Raw genomic sequence first — 20,960 nt, 5'->3', positions numbered from 1 at the left:
GAAAGGAAACGAAAGGAAACGAAAGGAAACGAAAGGAAACGAAAGGAAACGAAAGGAAACGAAAGGAAACGAAAGGAAACGAAAGGAAACGAAAGGAAACGAAAGGAAAAGACATTAAATTAGCCATCAATGAACTCTCTAAGAAAAAAAATCTTCAAGGCCAAATGGATTCACAAGTGAATTCTAACAAACATTTAAAGAACAATTTATTGCAATGATGTACAAACTATTTCAAAAAAATAAATAAAAAGGGACTATAAAATTCTTTTCACCATACAAATATGGTGTTGATACCTAAACCCAGAAGAGCAAAAACAGAGAAAGAAAACCATAGACCAACTTCCCTAATGAATATTGAAACAAAAATCTTAAAAAAATATATTAACAAGGAGATTACAGCAAAATATGACAAAAAATTTTACACTGTGATCAGGTGGAATTTATACTAGGAATAAAGGATCAATAATTAAGGACAAGTAACTGGGAAAAATTATCAGCATAACTGACCACATAATAACAAAACCAAAAGAAATCATGATTACCTCACCTGATGCAGAAAAGGTGTTTGACAAAATACTACCATTCCTATTAAAAACACTAGAGAGCACAGGAATAAATGGAGCTTCTAACCATAAGCAAGAATTATGTGCAATGGGGATAAGCTAGCAGCCTTCCCAGTGAGATCAGAAGTAAAGCAAAAATGCCCATTATCACCACTATTATTCAATATTGTACTAGAAATGCTAACTATAGCAGTAAGAAAAAGAAGTGGAAAGAATTAGAATAGGCAAAGAAAAGTGAGTTATCACTCTTTGCAGATGATATGATAGCATACTTAGAGAATACTAGAGAATAAACTAAAATTAATCTAAAGAATTAACTTTAGCCAAGCTGTAGGATATAAAATAAACCAATATAAATCATCAGCATTTCTGTATTTTTCAAACAAAACCAAGCAGAAAGAGATAGAGAAATTCCATTTAAAATAACTGCAGACCAGGGGTCAGGAACCTTTTTCGGCTGTGAGAGCCATAAACACCACATTTTTTAAAATGTAACTTCGTGAGAGCCGTACAGTGCTAACAGTGCGTGCTCCTGTAATAGCGCCTGAAAAAAAATTGACTTTATGGCTCCTACAGAAAGAGCCATATCTGGCCCTCAAAAGAGCCGGATATGGCTCCAGAGCCATACGCTGCCGACCCCTGCTATAGACAATAAAAAATATCTGGAGTTTTATCTGCCAACACAAACATAGGAACTATATGCGTACAATTACAAAACACTCCTCATAGAAATAAAGATTTAAACAACAGGTAAAACATTAATCGATGACAAGTAGAATGAACCAATATGATAAAAATGATAATTCTAAATAAATTTATCTATAGTTCTATTCCCAATTACAAAAAAATTTTAATATAGCTAGAAAATATACAACAAAATTCATTTGAAAGAAAAAAGGATTAAGAATATCAAGAGAATTGATGGGAAAAAATGTGAAGGAATGTACCCTACCCATACAAGATATCAAACCATATATTATGAACAAATCATCAAAACAATCTGATACTGGCTAAGAAATAGAATAGTGGGTTAATGGAATAGATTATGTACATGATACACAGTAGTAAATGACCACAGTAATCTAATATTTGTTAAACCCAAAGATTCCAGCTTTTGGGAGAAGAATTCACTATTTCGCAAAAACTGCTAGGAAAACTGGGGGGGAAAGCATGGCAGAAACCCAATACAGACCAATATCTCACACAATATACCAAAATAAAATCAAAATAGATTCATGAAGGAAAACAGAAAACTGGGGGGGCGGGAAGGGAGGAAAAATAGAACACATCTCTGACAAAGGTATCATTTCTCAAATATGTAGAGAACTGAGTCAAATCTACATTTCAAGTGACAACTGGTCAGAGGATATGAACAGGCAGCTTTCAGATGAAGAAATAAAAGCTCTCTATAGTCACATGAAAAAATGATCCAAATCGCTGGTAGAGAAATACAAAAATTAAAACAACTCAGAGATACCACGTAACACATAGCAGATTGGCTGATATGACAAAAAAGGAAAATAATCAGTGTGGGAAGGAATGTGGGAAAATTTGGACTGTTGAGTTGTGAATTGATTCAACCATTTGAAGAGCAATTTGGGACCAAACCCAAAGGGTTATAAAACTATACATACCCTTTGACCCAACACCACCACTACCAGGTCTATATCCCAAAGAGATTTTTTAAAAAGAAAGAGGACCTATTTGCACAAAAATATAGCAACTTTTTTGTGGTGTTAAAGAATTGGAAATTAAAGAGATGTCCATCAGTTGAGGAATGGCTGAACTTGTGGTATATGACTGTAATGGAATAGTATTCTATAAGATATGATGAACAGGTTGATTTAAAAAAAAACCTCAAAAAATAGGAATATGTAAAATGAAGTGAGCAAAACCAAGATAACATTGTACGCAATGAGAGCAATTCTATATGATCAATTGTGAATGACTTGGTTATTATCAGTAATACAATGATCTGAGACAACTAGAAAGGCATCATAATGAAAAATATTACCCCACCACCAGCAAAAGAACGGATAAAGGCTAAATGAAGATTGAAATGCTCTATTTTCTTTAAGAGTTATTTTTTTAAGTGATATGTGTCTTCTTCCACAACATGATGAATAAAAAAAATATGTATTATATGATAGGACATGTGTCACTTAAATCAAATTGCTTACCATCTTAGAAAGCTAATTAGCTAATCAAAGAATTGAGTATAGATAAACAATAAAATCTGTAAGGACTACACTTAAGAATTTTGCAGCTGGCCACTATTATTAATATCTTCAAAAGGAATAGCCTTACTTAAGGAAAAAGTCAGCATTAGGGACTTCGATTTTTGATACAATAGAATTTGGAGTTCAAAACTGGTAACAACATGTGATATAATAAGCAAAGAAAAACAATCATCAAAATTTTAATAAGAATAGGCTAGCCTTCTGATTCAGTACTGTTGTAAATACACTGTATATAAACCTATAAATAAGTGTCTCATAGACCAGGAAGGAAGCAGTAAAGAAATTTAACTACTGAGCTGAGAGAACTGCAGTAGCATCATGGGGGAGGAAACAAATCGTCTCAGCTTAAAGTAATTGCTGCAGGAAAAAGAGCTAACCTCCTGTGCAGAATTATCTGAAACACCTTCCCCTTTGCAGGCTATAAGCTACAAGCTCCACCACTCCATTCTCTCATCCAACCTCTTCTATATACCAAATGACATAAGTCATAGTAACAGAAGAGCCAGTTTGTAAGTCTAAGGCAAAGAAACATAATCCTCTAATGGTTCCTACTGCAGAAAGGAAAAAAATAACTCTCTAATTTGCCATTATTGTGATTTTTTTTTAAAGAAGGAGTCTGTAGCAAAAAGATGTTTTAAGAAAAAATCAAAAGAGAAAAGAATAGTGTCTCTTTAAACTAAGGCAAGTTTGATGACCCTGGGCACATACTGCCCCTCTCACCACACACCCCAAAAAAAGACAAGGAAAACCCAGGGAAAGCAGTGATTAGCAGAAGAATATGAAAATGATAAGGGAATGAAGAAACAAATGAGACAAAACTGAAGGGAATCCAGCTCAGTGTTTTCATCCAAAAGGACCTGCTTCTGTCAAAATCTGCTACTCGGCTCTGAACAGGCCTGTACTTTCTATTCTCAGGCCTCCAACATCTTTCTTCCCATCTGTGTCCTAAGTGATGATCTCTCTCAAACATCTCAAAACTCCTTGTTCCCCATTCTTTCCTTTACTATAGGCTCTAATAAAGATTGTCCTTTTCTTCAGTTGATCACTCCACTTGAGCTCATGATCTCAATTTCTCCCACAATCATTTCTCTAATCATTAAGGTCTGCCTACTTATCTGTTCATTTCCTTTGGAAAGCCCTTGCCCCAGCCTACCTTTCCAATTTTATTACACATAACTCCCTTTGATGCTCTGTGATCCAACCAATCTGGCCTTGCTACTTTACACTCATATATGATATTCCATTTACATTTTCATGCCATCTCCTATTTTCCATGCCAGAAATTTCTTCCTTTCTCATCTCTATCACCAAGAATCCTAGTTTCCTTTCAGCTCAATAATGACCTTTTCCATAAGATCTTTCCTGATCCCCACAAATACTTCCCTACCCAAATAATCTTTCACTTATTTTTTATATATGTTTTTGTTGCCTCCTCTGATAAAAAAATGTAAGCTCTGTGAAGACCAGGAATATTTGACTTTTTTTTTTACATTTAAATCCCCAGCACTTTGTACAGTGCCTAGCATATAAAAAGGAGTTTAATAAATATTAATTAATGGAATGATTCCCTGATGCTTACCTACATATCCAGGTCTGCCCTGTCTTAAAAAAAAATAAAACAAAACAAGAAATCATTCACTTGACTATATCCACAAGCTTTCTATAAGTCTCCCATCTTTCCAGACCAATTCCTAGGAAAAAAGGTATCTCTACCCACTGCCTCCATTTTCTCTCTTTTTAGTCACTTCTGAATCTTTGAATGTTCAAAACTTTGGATGAGTAAAAGAGAGTAGTTGTAAAGGACTCTTAAGAAAGGAAGACAAATAGAGGCAGATTAAAGTATTTTTATGCAATATTCATTACCTAAATGATGCAAATCAATTGCCATTTTTTAAAAAAACTGAAGGACCCAAAAGGATCTTGGACAACAAACATCTGACATACTTGCCAAGTGGAGAATTATGACAGCAAAGGGCAGTGCCAGTTTAGAATAGAAAATACTTTGTAAAATCTTACAATAATGATGAAAGATTATGGTAATATTGCCCAAAACAGAGAAGCAGTTGAGGCGAAAACTATTGTTTAAAGAACGTATGACGGGACATTCAATGAGCACAATTATCCTGAAAGCATTTAAGGATGAAAATACAATAGCAAAGATGTTTATAACAATATTTTTAACATCAAAGACAGGCAAGGCACTACACTTGGATGAAATTCAAAGTCCTGAATGTGCTTTTACAGAGTAGAAACATCATGACAGAAAACCAGGAAAAGTATGAGGAATAAATCATGACAGAAGAACTATGTAGGATTAGAGCCACACCTTTGATGACACTGAAGAATTAATTTATGGAAGTTATCTAAAGGAAGAGGAAGACTGAAGGTAGAGGGAAAATCTTAGACCTTATTTATTTTTTAAAAAGAAAGAAAAGATAAAGATGACCAACAAATACTAAACTCTTTGCTAAATTCTGCCTAAAATGTTTATAAAAATAATCTACACACGCAACGAGGGAATACTAGCTGAAGGTATTAGTGGCAATAAGCCAATTTTCTCAAGCAATTTACCAAGACATACCATAATTTCACCATCAAACAACTGAATGAAAGAGAATACAAGGTAACACTTACTATTTAAGTAAAACTGCTCAAGCATCAAATTCTACATTTCACCTATTATGAAAACTAAGCTACTAGTATACTTCCTCCTCAAGCTACATATTTATGTTGTATGTTGACAAGAATTAACAAGTTTCTAATGACTTTTGTGTTGCTTATAACTGTCCTGGAACATCAGGATTAATCTGATAAAAATAATGCCGTGTGGCTTAGAAATTACTTTGCAATTCTCCTACACAAAAATAGGTCAGAGTGCCCTGAACAGTGCCCTATTTCCCTCTATTTTCAGTTAAGTCCTGGTTTAGATTCCAAGATATAAAAGCATGTAACCCCTCCTCCTCACCATGGTCTTGAGTTTATCCAGGACTCCCACACACACACACACACTCTCTCTCTCTCTCTCTCTCTCTCTCTCTCTCTCTCTCTCTCTCTCTCTCTCTCTCNCTCTCTCTCTCTCTCTCTCTCTCTCTCTCTCTCTCTCTCTCTCTCTCTCAATTTTTATGGGAACAAGATAATGGTCCTCTTTGGTTTTTAAGGGTTAGCAATGTTATAAAAATACTTAAATATATATGTTGTCTCCAACATTAGATTATAAACGCAATGAGGGCAGGAACTGTTCCACTTTCATTTTTGTATCTCCACAATAAAATGCACCCAATACAATGCCTAGAACATTTACATGTATTTAATGTCTTGTGACTAATTAAATTAACTATAAAAAAGCATCTAATTCAATAAAGCTAAACACCCTCCTAAAGACTCTCATACCAACAGGTTCCCTGTTAAAATTCCTATATAAAAATTACACATATAATGACAAAGAAATAAAACTATTTCAATAGCTCCTGACCAATGTTAAGCAAGGCATAAGTAAAGATGCGGTCACTGCTGTGACTGTTCTTCACAAGGAAGAATTTTAGTCAAAGAGTAATTCACCATAGAAAGACACTCATAAGCTTATGGCCTCATAGATTTAGAAGAAGGGCTTAAGAGATCAATGAGTCCAACTGTCTCATTTTAAAGATTAAGAAATTAAGGTGCAAAAGGATTAGTCCAGATGCTCCTATTGCATGATGCTCCAGAACTTTACAGAGCCTCTTAGATGAGATCTATGACTATATTCCACCTGAGAAAATCCAAATGGATATCTATTTTCCAAACTATGACATAGAAATAAGGGCAATCTATAGAGCTCATCTATCAGCAAAAATATATTTAAACATATGCATGTACAGATTCATACATAAGTATGTGTGTGTATACATTATCTTGGATACACACTAAAAATGTTCAATAACTTGAATCCAGATTTTAAAAGAAGTAAAAGAATAAGTTGGATACATTTGGAGAACTGCAAAATTCATTTAATGGCTCTAATCTTTTCCCTGAAACAAAGGGCCATATTTTTAATACCATTATCCTACTGGTGTTACTTTCCCTTACTTTCCCTTATTTACAGTCAGTCCCACAACTACAATGCCCACAAGAATTAGCACAACTCTAAGACATGGTGATAAACATGGTGAGTGTAAAAAGGCTGCAACGCTGGAGCAAAGACTAAGACCAACCAAAAGTGGGTCTAAAAAGGGAAGAATTATCATGAAACTAAAGGGAAAGATAACTAGTAGATAGCCTAAATTTCAATCCTTAACAAACAACTGTCATGTTAGAGATCAGGGGAGGATATAGAGAGATAGTCACTAAGGATATCTAGTATATGGAAAAACAGTCTATGTGTTAATGTTGCATGAAGGTAGTCTGGTTGTTTTGGTTTTGTTTATTTTGAGGGAGGGCTTTTTTTTTTGGCATTGGTAAATAACTCTACCCCAAATACTCAAATCATTCATTTTTCACCTGAAACCATTTTTAAAAATGCAACTAATAACAGATGAGAGAATGACATTAACTTACAATAAGTGATTAAAGAATTGTCTTCAATTCCTACATTGACTAATCTTTTCAGCATTTTTAAAAAATATAATTTCCATTCAGGAATATTTCAATCAAAAAGTCTCTCGAGATAATAGACTTTATCATTGCCTCTCTCAAGTACCTTCACTATTCAATAAAAGAAAACTTGTTAACTTAAATCCTTCTCCTACAAATATGTCTTCTAAGTGAGATGAAACACTCAAACCTTAGGTTTGAGAAAATTAAGAAAATAACCCAAAAATGAAAATCTATTTGCTTACCTTAAAAAATAACTATTTTTATTTGGTCCGTTTCAAAAATATCCTACGGGCTATTTACCTATCAATTATAGAAAAGAGGTTCATGAAATCTAGGTCAAATGTTATTTGTCCATTGTCTTAAAAATGAATAGGAAGCAAAATAACTAAAGTTAGCAAGCCTAAAATATTTTGTTTCCCATGTTGTCTACTTCTTATTCCAGCTTCTTGCTGTCAAGTCATTCCCCATGCCTGGAATAACCTTCCATCTTCCCTATAGCATACCCATTCTTCAGAATGTTAGTTAAGAATAGGAGCGGTTTCATTGTATTTATATCCCTAGCACCCAACAGTGTCTGACACAACCTTACCTCGGTGTCAACCTACCTTTTCTGATCCTAGTACAGGGTTTTCTTGGAAAACCTTTTCCTTCTCCATGGGATTAGACAGAGGTTAAGTGGCTTGCAAGGGGTCCTACAGCTAGTGAACTCAGGTTTTCCCGACTTTAGGCCCAGCACTTTAACCACTAAGCCACCTCATAGATGATATATAATACATATAACACAATTGTCAACGTGGAATCTAGAGACCCCAAACTTGTGACCTGGTGGGATCTGATAAACCCCAAGTTTTAGGACCAGCTTGTAAGTTGGAGATCCTAAGGCTTGGACTTGTTCCCTGTTCCTGTGAGATTCCACAGATTCCATGTCAACACAATATTAATGTTCATTGATTGATCAAAATCCATTTCAGTTGTTTTTTCTAATTGATCCTCCTCGTCTAGGCAAAAGCAATACTTCTGAACATCTTACTCCCTTTGTTTTTGTATATATTTTGTTTAGTACTTAACTACACAGCGTAGTTTTCCCAATTATTAGTAGTTATATATAATCTAAAATAAAACAAAATCTTCCTGTACAGCATGGATCCCACCCACCTTTTCAGATTTATTTCACATTATTCCTTCTATATACTCTTTCAAACTTGCTTGGTAACTACTTTCTCTATATGACACCATTTTGGTGCCCTTTTATAGGTGAACTATGTCTGAGTTGCACTTTTACTTTCTTCAAAGGAAAGCTCAGGTTCCATCTCTAATATATTACTCTTCCTCCCCACCTACCCCCATCACTTAGTATTTTCTCACTCTTGAAATAACTTTATATGTACTTAGCAAAATATTCACTTATCTGTGTACATGTTACATCTCCCCAGTAGCATATGAATTGCTTAAAGTCAGGGAATGTTTTTGCTGTCTTTGTATCCCAAGTGCCACAGATAGAGAAAGGGATTCTGACTGCATGGATATAGAACTCATTCACAAAAAAAGGAAATACCCTCTGCAAATGCAGGTCATATCTTCTCAGCAAGCAGCTGAGGGATAGGTGCAGGGGATAGAGAACTGGGCCTGGAGTTGAGAGGACCTCAATCCAAATCTGGCCTCACACTTAGCAGTGTGACTCTGGGCAAGTCTTCCTGATTGCCTAGCCCTTACCTCTCTTCTGCCTTCAAATATTGATTCTAAGACAGACAGTTTCCAAAAAAAAAGTTTATGACAGCTAGAACTAAATTGTTCATCTAATTTTGAATTGTTTTTTAACTAAATGGTTAACCTTTTTTAAATGCAAACATATGTGCATACACTTAAGAAGTAACACCTAACTAGACTTTTAAAAGGCCATTCACTAAAAAGCAGAAGGGATAGCATTAAAAATTCTAAGCAGATGAACAAGATCTAAACTGTTCTGGAAAGTGTCAGAAACAAGATTTAGGTTATTAAAATTCTGATGGAATTGTTTTAATCATCAGAATGTTAGTGCTACTGTGTTGAAAAACCTATAGTGTTTTTATTCATATCCAATTCAAGTCATAATTTTAATCACTATATTTTTGTTCTCCATGCTTGCAAAATAACTAAAACAGATTAGAAACATAACCATGTACTCAATTTTTAAAAAGAATAAAAAGTTAAGATATGAAGCCCAACTTCTACACATTTCTTTTAACCTATATAATGAACATTTTTCTTCCCTTAATTACTTTTACCTTAATTTTATGGCTGCTGACACGAAGAATACAAAGAAGTAAGTGCCTCCCCATGCCAGTAATTCAATTCAATTCAAACTAAAGATTTATTAAACACCTATTTCATACAAAGCATTAGTGCTAGGTGACTGATGATAGATAAAAACAAAAACCTTTTCCCACAAAAAAATTCATGTTCTACTTGTATTCACAGTCCAACACTAGTCTGTAGGTTCAGAGTAGGTCCAGAAAATTTGAAGTTATCTTCAATGAATATATTAAACCAATCTCTTTATAGTCTATATAAGGATGATTCCTGTTCTTCTAATATAAAATTTGAGGACTAGTTGTTTTGGATTCCTAATTCCTGGGGGGTGGGAGGAAGGATTGATTATAACTAAACAGCTCTAAACAGGTTCTAGAATAATACCACAGAACAGTAGTCCTTAACAAAGATATCTTGATGATAGTGATAGTGGAGAATTGTTCCAAGTCACTAGTGTTCCAAAGCAGACAAAGAGTTTCAGGTCTTTATTAAGATAGGATAGTTCAATCTAATCACTATGATATTTTCTTATCTAAAGATAACCAAAATTCCTGCAGTTTAAATGAGCCCCCTTAGTGTGCCACTGTCTACATGTTGGTCAGTGTTTTGCACTTACTAGACATCTGCTGAATCATTTGCCAAATAACTCACACTAGAATGGCATTGGAAAGTTCTCTGGTGAGAGGACAAGATACAATTCATGTAATCATTTGCCTTAGTATATTCTTTCTCATACTTAGATTTCTCTTCCTATATATTTCAATTTACCTTCCTCTACTGGAGAAATTCTGGTTCTTGTGTAAAAATGTGTAGCGGAACAAAGTTCTTACCATTTATTATTATACTTTGGGGGAAGGGGAAGACTACAGAAAACTTTAAAACAAAAGGGTGATTCTTCAAGTAATTTATATATTAGAGTTTGATTATCATCCTCTACCTACAAAATTCAGTGTTTCTTTCCTGATGTCCTGAGCTTTCCATATGCATAGAATGTTGCATTTTAATTATTTGCTGATTAGATTTTAAAATCATTCTGTAGGAGAAAAATGATGAAATTTTATGATGTAAGATTATACAGCCTTAGTATGTCTATCAATTTACTCTACTATATCTTGCCATTTAGTATGGCTTTCTATATATAATGCATATAAGCTAATACTTTTTCCAAAGACTAAGGGATGCTATGTGTGCCCCTGTGGTGAGATAAAAAAACCATTCATATCATTCATATGGCTATGAGCTGAGATCTGATCTACTAATAATGTTTTACATTTACTGTCCATAAAGGCTTCTTCACTGCAACTATTACCCACAATACTTCACTCCATCACTATCCCCAAAACAAACACACCAAGCCTTAGTTGCAGCCTCTAATCATTATGATTAAGGTCACAGTGTAGAACTGGGAAAAGTATTCAAAGGAATTGGCCATTTCCCAGAACTTCAATTCACTGGAATGGTAAAAATTTGAAATTAAAAAAATCAGGAAACTGTCCTGGCAAGAAATTCATGCTAGTAGTTTTATATATTGCATGAATGGCTTCTTTTATACTTCAATAGATTTGGGGAACTTTAGACCAGAACTCCACAGATAAAATTCAAAGTAATTACTACCATAAGCATAATGTTGCAATTTCAAAAGTACTTAAAATAAATCTGAAATGTAAAATATGTAAACAGTTAATAATCTATGATTCTGTCACTACGAGATCTCCATCCATCTAAAATTTAGTAGATAAGTCTTAAAAGAGCTATCTAAAGTACAGTGACATTAAGGGACTTGACCAAGGCAACACAGCTAGTATCTGAAACAGGATTTGAACTTAAGATTTTCTGACTACAAGTCCATAACTCTCTAGACTCTGTGCCTCTCGAGTCTACCTAAAGTCAAATAAATTCTAATTTTATTCTACCACTAATTATCAAATGTCCCCAGAAATGGAAGACAAAAGTATAGATAATCTTAAATCACAGATAATCTACATGTAGTAGTTTGGATCTGCAATGAATGGCTAAATCTATACTGATAAGTATATATACACTTAAGGGTACTTAGTATAAACAGACACATTTAAGACATATATAATATAAATATAAACTATGTGTATATGATACACACACAAGTACATACTTATAAGTATATATGTATATAATGTAAATTATATGATTGTGTATATAAACATATATAAAAATATAAATTTAGTTAGTGAGGATACATAATACACATACAAGCAAATGTACAGCTAAATCTAATTTGGTTTGCTTTATTAAAGCATAGACTTGCTGGTTGAGGATGGGGAAGAAGGAAGGAGAGGGAAAAGGAAGTAGTGAGGAGGGGTTTAGTAAGATTTTGAGATATACTTCCCAGAGAGGGAAACAATTCACCAAGGATAAATATACATCAAAGAAAGGTTTTAGTGCTATTCCACTAGATATATCAAAACTATTCCAGAATGTCCTCTACTTTCATTTTCTGTTTATAAAAAGAAAAAAGAAATCTGTATCTGGTTTTTTTAAACCCTCCCCAAGGCATAATTCATCCAGTTGGTAATCATGCCACATATTTGTGACAGGATCAAAATGCTTAATGTATGACCCAGCAGTAAACCTTCCTGAATAGTCTAATACAACTATATGTGGTAGTTTTTTAAATCTATCAAAATTTTATATTAATTTTTGCCTTTAGAAATGGCAGCTTTTATATTTGTTTAAAAGTGGCAAAGTAGGAGGCAGCTGGGTAGCTCAGTGGATTTAAGAGCCAAGCCTAGAGATGGGAGGTCCTAAGTTCAAATCTGACCTCAGATACTTCCCAGCTGTGTGACCCTGGGCAAGTCAATTGGCCCCCACTGCCTTACCACTCTTCTGCCTTGGAGCCAATACACAGTATTGACTCCAAGATGCAAGGTAAGGGTTTAAAAAAAAAAAGTGGCAAAATACGGAAATCTCTTTGACCACTTCATATACTTTGAAAACAATGAACATAAAAGAATATGGGCCAATGATGATACCAGAACCTATTGCAGCCAAAAAACAAACCACTAGTCTACCTGTCCTCAGAAGAAATTGTAGGAAGATGCTGCCTCTGCATTTCATATAAATTAAATTACATGGAAAAGGATCATAATTTGGTTTTAAAAAATGGAAAGGGAAAGAAAGGAGAAGGCAGAAAACATTTATGCTATGGCCACATAACATGTATATACATATGTATTATACTAACTGAGTTATAACTGAATTTTTTAAACTGTTTAATATTAGGTGTGAACTGATAAAATTCCGTAAGATGGACATGTAAAGTAAAATTAAAAGTTTCAAAATCAGGAAGAATTTCTAAAACCTTCAGTTATTGGTATTTAAGTTTAATTCTTAAGTGAGTTATATTTCACTCAACCTTCAAAGTCCAAATTAAATTTATTTATATCTCAAAAAGAGTTTCATCAGTTCAAAAAAGAATACAAATTGCTTTTGATGTTGGCACTATGAATATATATACTCAGACTAAAACGGTTCATCTTAAAAAGCAATCATTTATTGCCTTATCTACCCAAAAATACATTTCTAGAATTTTAACCCAATACTAAAATTTTAAAAGTTGTCATTCTTTGAGATATTTAAATAAAGAATTTTTGGAACACAGAACGCAGAATCTGAAATTTCAGATATATTAGAAGGAAGGAGGAAAAAAAGGCTCTCACATACCAGTTGTGAACCATTAACTTCTGCACAGCCAGAAGAGCATTATAGCGAACCTGCTGGTCTTCATGATGCATATGGTTCATTACCAACTGCTTCCCACCAAGCTGCTCAATAACCCTGTGGAAGAGAGAAGACTTTGTGATGATGATGCAATTATTTTCAATCCCTTGCTGTTAGGAAAAAAGTCCAACTAATTATAGATAGAATTCAAAGGATTTTTTAAAATAAATTTAATGTGATATATTAGTAATTTACCAAGAATGTGTGTACCTATATCTTATATATTTTTCTGAAAGAGTAAGTATAAATAGTGTGCCTTTATTTTCTATTTTATACTTTAAGATGAAAGCTTTATTTCCACCTCTTGCCATATTGTGTGAGTGCATATATGCATACATATGTGTGTGGATGCATGAAAAGCTCCTTCTGAGAAGTTGGATCTTGAAAGAAAGAAATTCAAAGTCAAAAGATGAGGATGATGATAATCATAGCTCACCTTTTTATAAAGATTTAAGATTTGACGAGCACTTTACAAACATTCTCATTTTATTGTCACCAAAGACAATTCATATCCATAAGATAATATAAATAATATAAAGGTGAAAAAACCACAGAGGTGAATATATAATTCCCCTCACTTTATAGAGGAAGAAGTTGAGACTTATAGAAGTGACACGACTTGGCCAAGATCATCTAAGTGCCAAGTGGCAGAGCTGAGATTTGAATGCAGACCTTCTAAATCCAAATAGTGGAAGGATTTCAAAAACAGAGCCTGCAGTTTGTACTTTATTTTACTAAAAAATGAACGGCATTGAAAATTTCTGAGTAAAAGAGTGGCATCATTAAACAAATATATTCAGAAAAATATTCTGAGTAAAAGAGTGGCATCATTAAACAAATATATTCAGAAAAATATTCAGAAAGCCATGCAGGGGCCAAACCAGAAGACATCAGTACTAGCTCTATTAAAGGGCTGACTATGGAAATCTCACACCTAGAGGAACCTAGCGTCCTATGGTTTGGTGCTTCTTTGTTGCAGATCAGTGAAAGCAACAACTGTGTGCCCTTTCATGGTCACTCACCAGAACCCAAGGAGGAGGGGGTACATGAAATGTAATAACTTTTGCACAAACAATTTATCATTTCCTGGTTTTCCTCTTACCTGTCTAATCACACTTCAGGTTCCCTAGAGGAAGTGTTCACCAAGAATCAAGCAAAAATAGCACGTGATTAAAGCATAAGGATATGCTATATGTTAAAAAAGGTTGTTCTGTTTGTTTTATTTTGAACATGTGAAAAGTTGTAAGGTTTATTATGTAAAACGATTAAGCTTAATTATTTTACTTTGTCTTTGATGATCTATGCACCATTGCATCAAACAGGACTGCCCCAAAGTGGCAGTGGTAGCCTTCTAGAAGGTGGTCTTTTTTTTTGGTGGGGGAACAAGGGAAGGAAAGGAGGGAATACAACAAGGGGCAATAAAATTACTCAAAGAAAGGGGCAGTGAAATTACTCAAAAGCTTGAAAGAAACCTGAGAGAATTTAGACACCATCCCTCAATCACAGGTCCAAATCAAAGATGGATTTTTCTGGATATGTAAAGATCAACATCTGCTAATCTTGGGGTATGCTTTGTCCTAAATCTTTGCCTTGACATTCTCAATGGTGTCATTGGGCTCCTCTTCAAAAGTGATGTTCTAACTAGTGAATGTCTTCACAATGATCTGCGTCCCACCTCTGGAGACAAAAGACCAAGGGCAAGGTGGATTCTTTCTAGATTTGTAGCCAGACAGAGTGTAACCATCTTCCAGCTACTTACTAGCAAAGATCAGTCTTTGCTGGTCTGGGAAAATGCCTTCCTTGTCTTGGATTTTGGCCTTGGCATTCTCAATGGTATCACGTGATTCAACTTCCAAATGCAGGATGGTTTCTTTCTGAATGTTATGCCTAGATAGGATACATCCATCTTCCAGCAATTTATGAACACCTAAATTGGCAGCCATCTAGAGATGGGTTTTTCTCTCTCTGGGTGTCCTTTAAGCAGAAGCTAGATGATTAATTGTTGGGTATATTATAATGAGGATCTCTTTCACATTGTAAATGTCACTGCTGATATTCCTTCCAATTCTCAAATTCTACAAATTCAATTTTGGTCATGTTGTGTTTAAAGTGCTATCAGCTAATGATATCTGTAGAGTTCCTGCTAATATGTGCCTGGAGTTGGGGGCAAGAGGATGCAAATGAGACAGGACATTGGGCTTGGATATCTAAATTTAGGATTAAATTCTTTAGAAATAATTGAACCAATAGGAGCAATTGACATCACCATGAGAAAGTGTATAAGGAGGAAGAAGCTTCTAGGATTCTCACAGTTAGCAGGTAGGAAAAAAATGATCTAAAAAAACAAAGTAAGAGTGGTAAGATGTATAGGGAACCCAAGAAAAGAGCACAGTCAAAAGAGATGAGAAAAGAAAGTAATCAGATGAAGGGTTAGTCAATAGTGCCAAATGCTATAAAGATGAAGATAGATGACAATTAAGTATTCATGTGATGATCTTTGAGAAAGCAATTTTATAAGAGATATGGGTTGTGAAGTCAGATTGCAAGGAGTAAGTGAATGAGTGGTAAGGAAGTAGAAAGAAATATAAAATACTATTTCTAGGAGTATAGTTGTGACATGAGATAGAAAATATAGACAAGAGCTTGAAGTCAGAGCTTGGACATCAGATGAAGATATTTAAAGAAAGGGAGATGTGAGATTATTTATAGGCAAAAGAAACCAATAAATACAAATAGAATAAAGATGAATGAGAAAGGAGAATGGTGAATAGGACAAGCCCCAGACTGAGATGGAAGATGGGGACACAATTAGAGGTACTGACCTTGGGGAAAAAAGGCCATTTTTCCCCCTCTAAGACTTGTGAAAAAAAAGATGGGTGATAGAGAGAGGTTTTAATCAATAGGGGAGAAGAGATGAGTAAGTTAATGATAGTTTCAAGCAAGGAAGTTAGATAGAGTAGATCTGGAGTAAAGACAAACTAAGTTTGAATCCTAAGTAAAATATTCACTACCTGGGCAAGTTTCTTAACCTCTTTCAGCCTCATTTTCTCATCTGTAAAACGAGTATAACAATAACTCCTGCCTCACAGGATGATTGTGAGAATCAAATCAAATGAGATAATATTTGAAAAGTACTTTGTAAACTTTAAAGTGAGATATAAAAGTTAGCTCTCGTTATTATCCTCTCAGGAAAGCAGGATGTTAATATCTTCTGGGAGAAAGGGGAGTAGAGGCATAGTTGAGGACTTAGGAAAGTTTTAAAAATTCACATTAGAAAATTTGAGAGGGTGTTAATCATAATAATAATTAAAAAAAGAAATGTCTTGCATTGTTGAGGCCCCGGATGAAATTAGATCACAGGTACCTATAATATACTCAGTCCCCAGTTCAGTGATTTTCAAAAGTAGATTGGTGGAAACAAGCTCAAGTAAGCAGGGTTTGTTTTATTTGTCTTTGGTCTTTTGTCTATAGTGCCTGGCACTGAGCTTTATTGCCTTGAATATAGTGAGTTCTTAATAAGTGCTGACTGGATTAGGGACTGATTGATACAGTGTGAACAGTAGAAGAACAAAAAGACAAGGAATTCAAGATTGAATGCAAAGATACTACCAATAGCACCCTAGTGAACTGATCACCTATAGGATCTGGACTTAGAAGGGAAGAAAGTGAAAAGAGGGAAGGATTAAGGACTTGGAGATCAAGTTAAAGGCAAAATAAAAAAAGGTATAAGAAAAATGTGGCAGCAGAAAAAGTGAAACATTAGGTTTCTGAGAGAGCACAATTTTCGTGAGTCATCATCCTGGAGAAGGAATAATCTGAGATGATAATGAAGTTCAATATATGAAGAAGTGGGAATGGGAAGGCATGTGAGGTCTGGTGAAAACAGAGGTTATTAGAGCAAAGAAAGTATTTAACTGGGAGTAAATTAGTTTTTTGAAGAGTGCAAGTAACCACCATGAATATTTAGGTACCCAAGGACACGGGATGAGGCAGGGACAGGCAGGAAATCAGTGATCCAAATACAGAACTTAGTAATGCAGAAAAAATATAACCTGGAGGTCAATAGATGACAGCAACAAGGATTAGAAATGGCATGATTGATATGGGAGAAGCTAGCTAAAAGGGTTCCTTATTGGATCAATGCCTTGAGGGGAAGGGGTTTGCTTGGCTCAATGAAACTTAGCAATGCAATTCAAGGTTACCCAAGATGGATAGTGAAGAGTTCTGATAAAAGTTGACCCACTAGAGATGGTAATGCCAAACCATTCCAGAATCTCTGCCAAGAAAACCTCACGGACAGTAATAAAGTGGGGATGGAGGGTGTATGGAAGATATGCCTCTCAGGTTGGAAAGTGTCATACACTACTGGGGAAGAACAGATGAGCACGTTTAACAGTTTTCAGGGTTGACCCCTTTCAAGATTGCTTGCCACTAATATACATATATTCCTGATAGGGTTGTGCAGTAGGAAAGAATGAGAAAGGGTGCTTTAAATGGTGCTTTAAGATCCTAGCTTTTTACTAGTTAGCAGATATTGCCAAATAAAAGTGTAGATTCCAACGTTGTGCTTTCCCTGGGCCTTCCACCCACCTGATAAGTGCTTGCTTGGCATTCCAAACCTGAAAAAGGGGGGAAGGACACCTGAGCTTTCTTAAAGGTGTACAGATGATGACTCCCAACCGATAAGAGCTCACACCAGACTAGGAGGGAATAACACCTGAGCAACCTCAAAAGGGACCACCACATATGCACTGGGAATATTTGCAATTAAGGGAAGATCTTTGATTAGGGAAAATTTCCCAAGTCCTACGCATGCTCCCTTCCTCTTTTTGTGCCCCTTTTCTCAACCCCTTATGTGATTTTCAGCCTAGAATAGCCATGAAACTCCCAGAAGAATAATAATCAGAGGAAAGGCAGAGAATTCCCCCAGACCATCAATAAATCTCACATCCTGAATTTCTGTGGGGGCTGCTGCAATTCAGTCCTGGCTGTGGCCTTTCCATCAATGTAAGGATCAGTCCACCATTCTGGACTATTTCCATCACTGTGGCCACACCATCTGTAACATCCTTGAATAACCACGTTCATGCTTTCAGATGAACAGGTCTCAGCTTCACTTCTTTAAACAAGAACCAGGATTCCCTCTTCCACCACATAACTGACTCTCCCACAACAGACCCATAATAAAAGCTACTATTAAAACAGTTTAACTGTAAAATGGAATTTAACTCCACTTTAACAATAACATACTTCCTCCCATCAACTTATAGTTGCATTCTATTGCATCAAAGGTCTCTTCAGCCTCTCAAGTTCGGTATAACAACATAATTTTTTTTAGTCACTCACTCTCTGTCCTCCTTTGATTACTCTGTCCCAAATATGTGATTATCCCCCTCACTCTAACTATTTTCCATAACTTAAATGGTCTCCTAGAATCAACTTACTAAGCTATTCAAATTGCCACTGGAAACTTCTCTGTTCTCCATGAAGACTTCCCTAATTTTAAGAGACAGAACCTTCTCTGAAATATAAACCCTAAAACAAACAATTCACCGATCACCCTAAAAAAAGGATGCCTTTTGCATACAAATAATTTCATTTATTTCTAATGTCTTTTATAAATATCTATGCTATACCTATTCTTGCCATCTTGAACTAGAAAGTCTACTTAAGAAAGGAAGCAGAATTTCAGTAACCAAAGGAAACTAACAAAGAAGTGGTCACAGAGAGAAAAAGAACACACAATACTGGGAAGTTCAAGAAATCAGAATACCCAATAGCATCAAATGCTGCAAAGAGATCAAGGACACTAAGATATGAGAAAAGGCAGAAATTGCTACAGATTCCACCCTACTATAAGACCACCATATCTCTTCCCCTCTATTAGACTACAAGCTCCTTCACAGAAGAGACTGTGTTGATCTCCAGTTTTGAATTTTCAATTTGAGGAAAATTAATATTGAATTGTAATCATTTCTATATGATTTTTTTTCTTTAATTCTTTCTTAAACCTTGCGTTTCAAAAGTCAGCCAAGCTTTTCAAGTTAAAATTTCAAGCTAAAATAATTTACTCTCAGGCCACAAAGCATCTCAAGGGGCGGGATTTTGTTAGAAGAAGGCTGAAAACCTGCTTTTTTATCTATCTGTAAACAAGAACTCTTTTAAGGAAGGAAGTCAGTAGACTGTAGCTGTCATGTTGGACTCACTTAAAAGTACAGTGATGTGGCCACATAGCTGAATGTGTTAGCTTTTTCCGGGTTCCAGAAAAAAAAAAAAAAAAAAGCATCCTTTGTCATGATGAAGTAATGAGAAAGAAGCTGAGGTCTCTGTTTCTCTGTTCTCCATCACTATTTACCAATAAGAGATATCTTAAAATATCCAGGGAAGGCCTGAGTGGTAAGTTCACAAGGAGTATAAATAGACTTGCATGAGAGGAGTTTACTCTGTTTTGCTCTTTTGGATTATGGAGAGAATCAACTTATAAGGTTAGGATATTTTGACTGGTTAATTAATAAATTATTTAAAAATTAAGAAATACTGCCTCTTGAGAATTTCAATCATTACAAATTCCTAAAAGCACAGTGCTTTGCACAGAGAAGGAACTCAATATTTGTTCAATTGAAAGAGTCAGCCATAAGTAAAATTGAATACAAATGGCCCTTTGTAATAGTTAGAAAAAGTATTTTTAAATAAATAAGAGAGACTACATTACAATAGTAAAATAAAAATATTGATGTTGGTCATTTTTCAAATGTTAAAAAGCCTCTTACCGTTTGCCTCGTGGGTAATGTCTTACATATTCTCCTACATCATGTGCAGCAACAGCTAAGACCTGCGGATCATCTGACACCTCCAGAAGCTTTGTCAAGATCCTGAAATAAAAATTTAAATATATTTTAGTGGGGCTTTTTAAAAATATTTTTATGTATGTAGTAAAAAAAGAAAATTTCATTTGGATTGGTATCATTTTCCTGCTGACTCTCAATATATCAACAGAGATTCTTACCAATACTTCTCCTTAAATGGATCCATTACATTGAATCCATATAAATTCTTTACCTATACAAAAAGCAAATCTATCTACGCCTTCTCAGCTGGTACAATTGGCATCAAAGTCTCTCCCCAAACTTTATATGGAAGCCTTACCAATGAATTGAGATGGCCAACATAGAGGCAAGAAAGCTGAGCCAAAGTGAATAAATAAGGTGTCTTTGCTAAATATTTTTTCCATGCTATGCCTAAGAAAGCTTCATTTTGCTTCAATTCCAATTTCAATTGACCAAACAAGCTTGAGTCAAGTCTGGCATGTATTATCAACAATTCCTTTCATATTAAGAATTTCTTTTTCATTATTCTTCTAGTAGTTAATGCATGAGAATCCTTCCTTGAGGTCTTTTAATATTTCATTTTTTAAAAGTGTAACATTCAAGCTGTCATTTATCATTCTTACTAAAAGTCTCAACTATCTCTTCTTCTGATCATACAAGTCTCAGTGATGTTTTCACCTTGTTTATCTCATTGTTGCCAATATGCTGCCCCT

At 34.8% G+C, this 20,960-nt stretch overlaps 1 protein-coding gene across 1 annotated transcript in view; it reads right to left on the bottom strand.

Moving 5' to 3' along the window:
• Positions 1-20,960, bottom strand: part of ATP6V1H (ATPase H+ transporting V1 subunit H) — a 104,521-nt gene that overhangs the window by 14,293 nt on the left and 69,268 nt on the right. The window contains exons 12-13 of the mRNA XM_044666303.1: positions 20,191-20,292; positions 13,364-13,477 (exon numbers count right to left, since the gene is read on the bottom strand). Coding sequence (XP_044522238.1) covers positions 13,364-13,477; positions 20,191-20,292 — 216 coding nt within the window. The remainder of the gene's footprint in view (positions 1-13,363; positions 13,478-20,190; positions 20,293-20,960) is intronic.

Source organism: Gracilinanus agilis, chromosome 1 (genome assembly GCF_016433145.1).
Source record: "Gracilinanus agilis isolate LMUSP501 chromosome 1, AgileGrace, whole genome shotgun sequence".
NCBI lineage: Eukaryota > Metazoa > Chordata > Mammalia > Didelphimorphia > Didelphidae > Gracilinanus > Gracilinanus agilis.
Note: the sequence above shows the minus strand (reverse complement) of the source record. Positions and strands in the feature narration are given on the sequence as shown.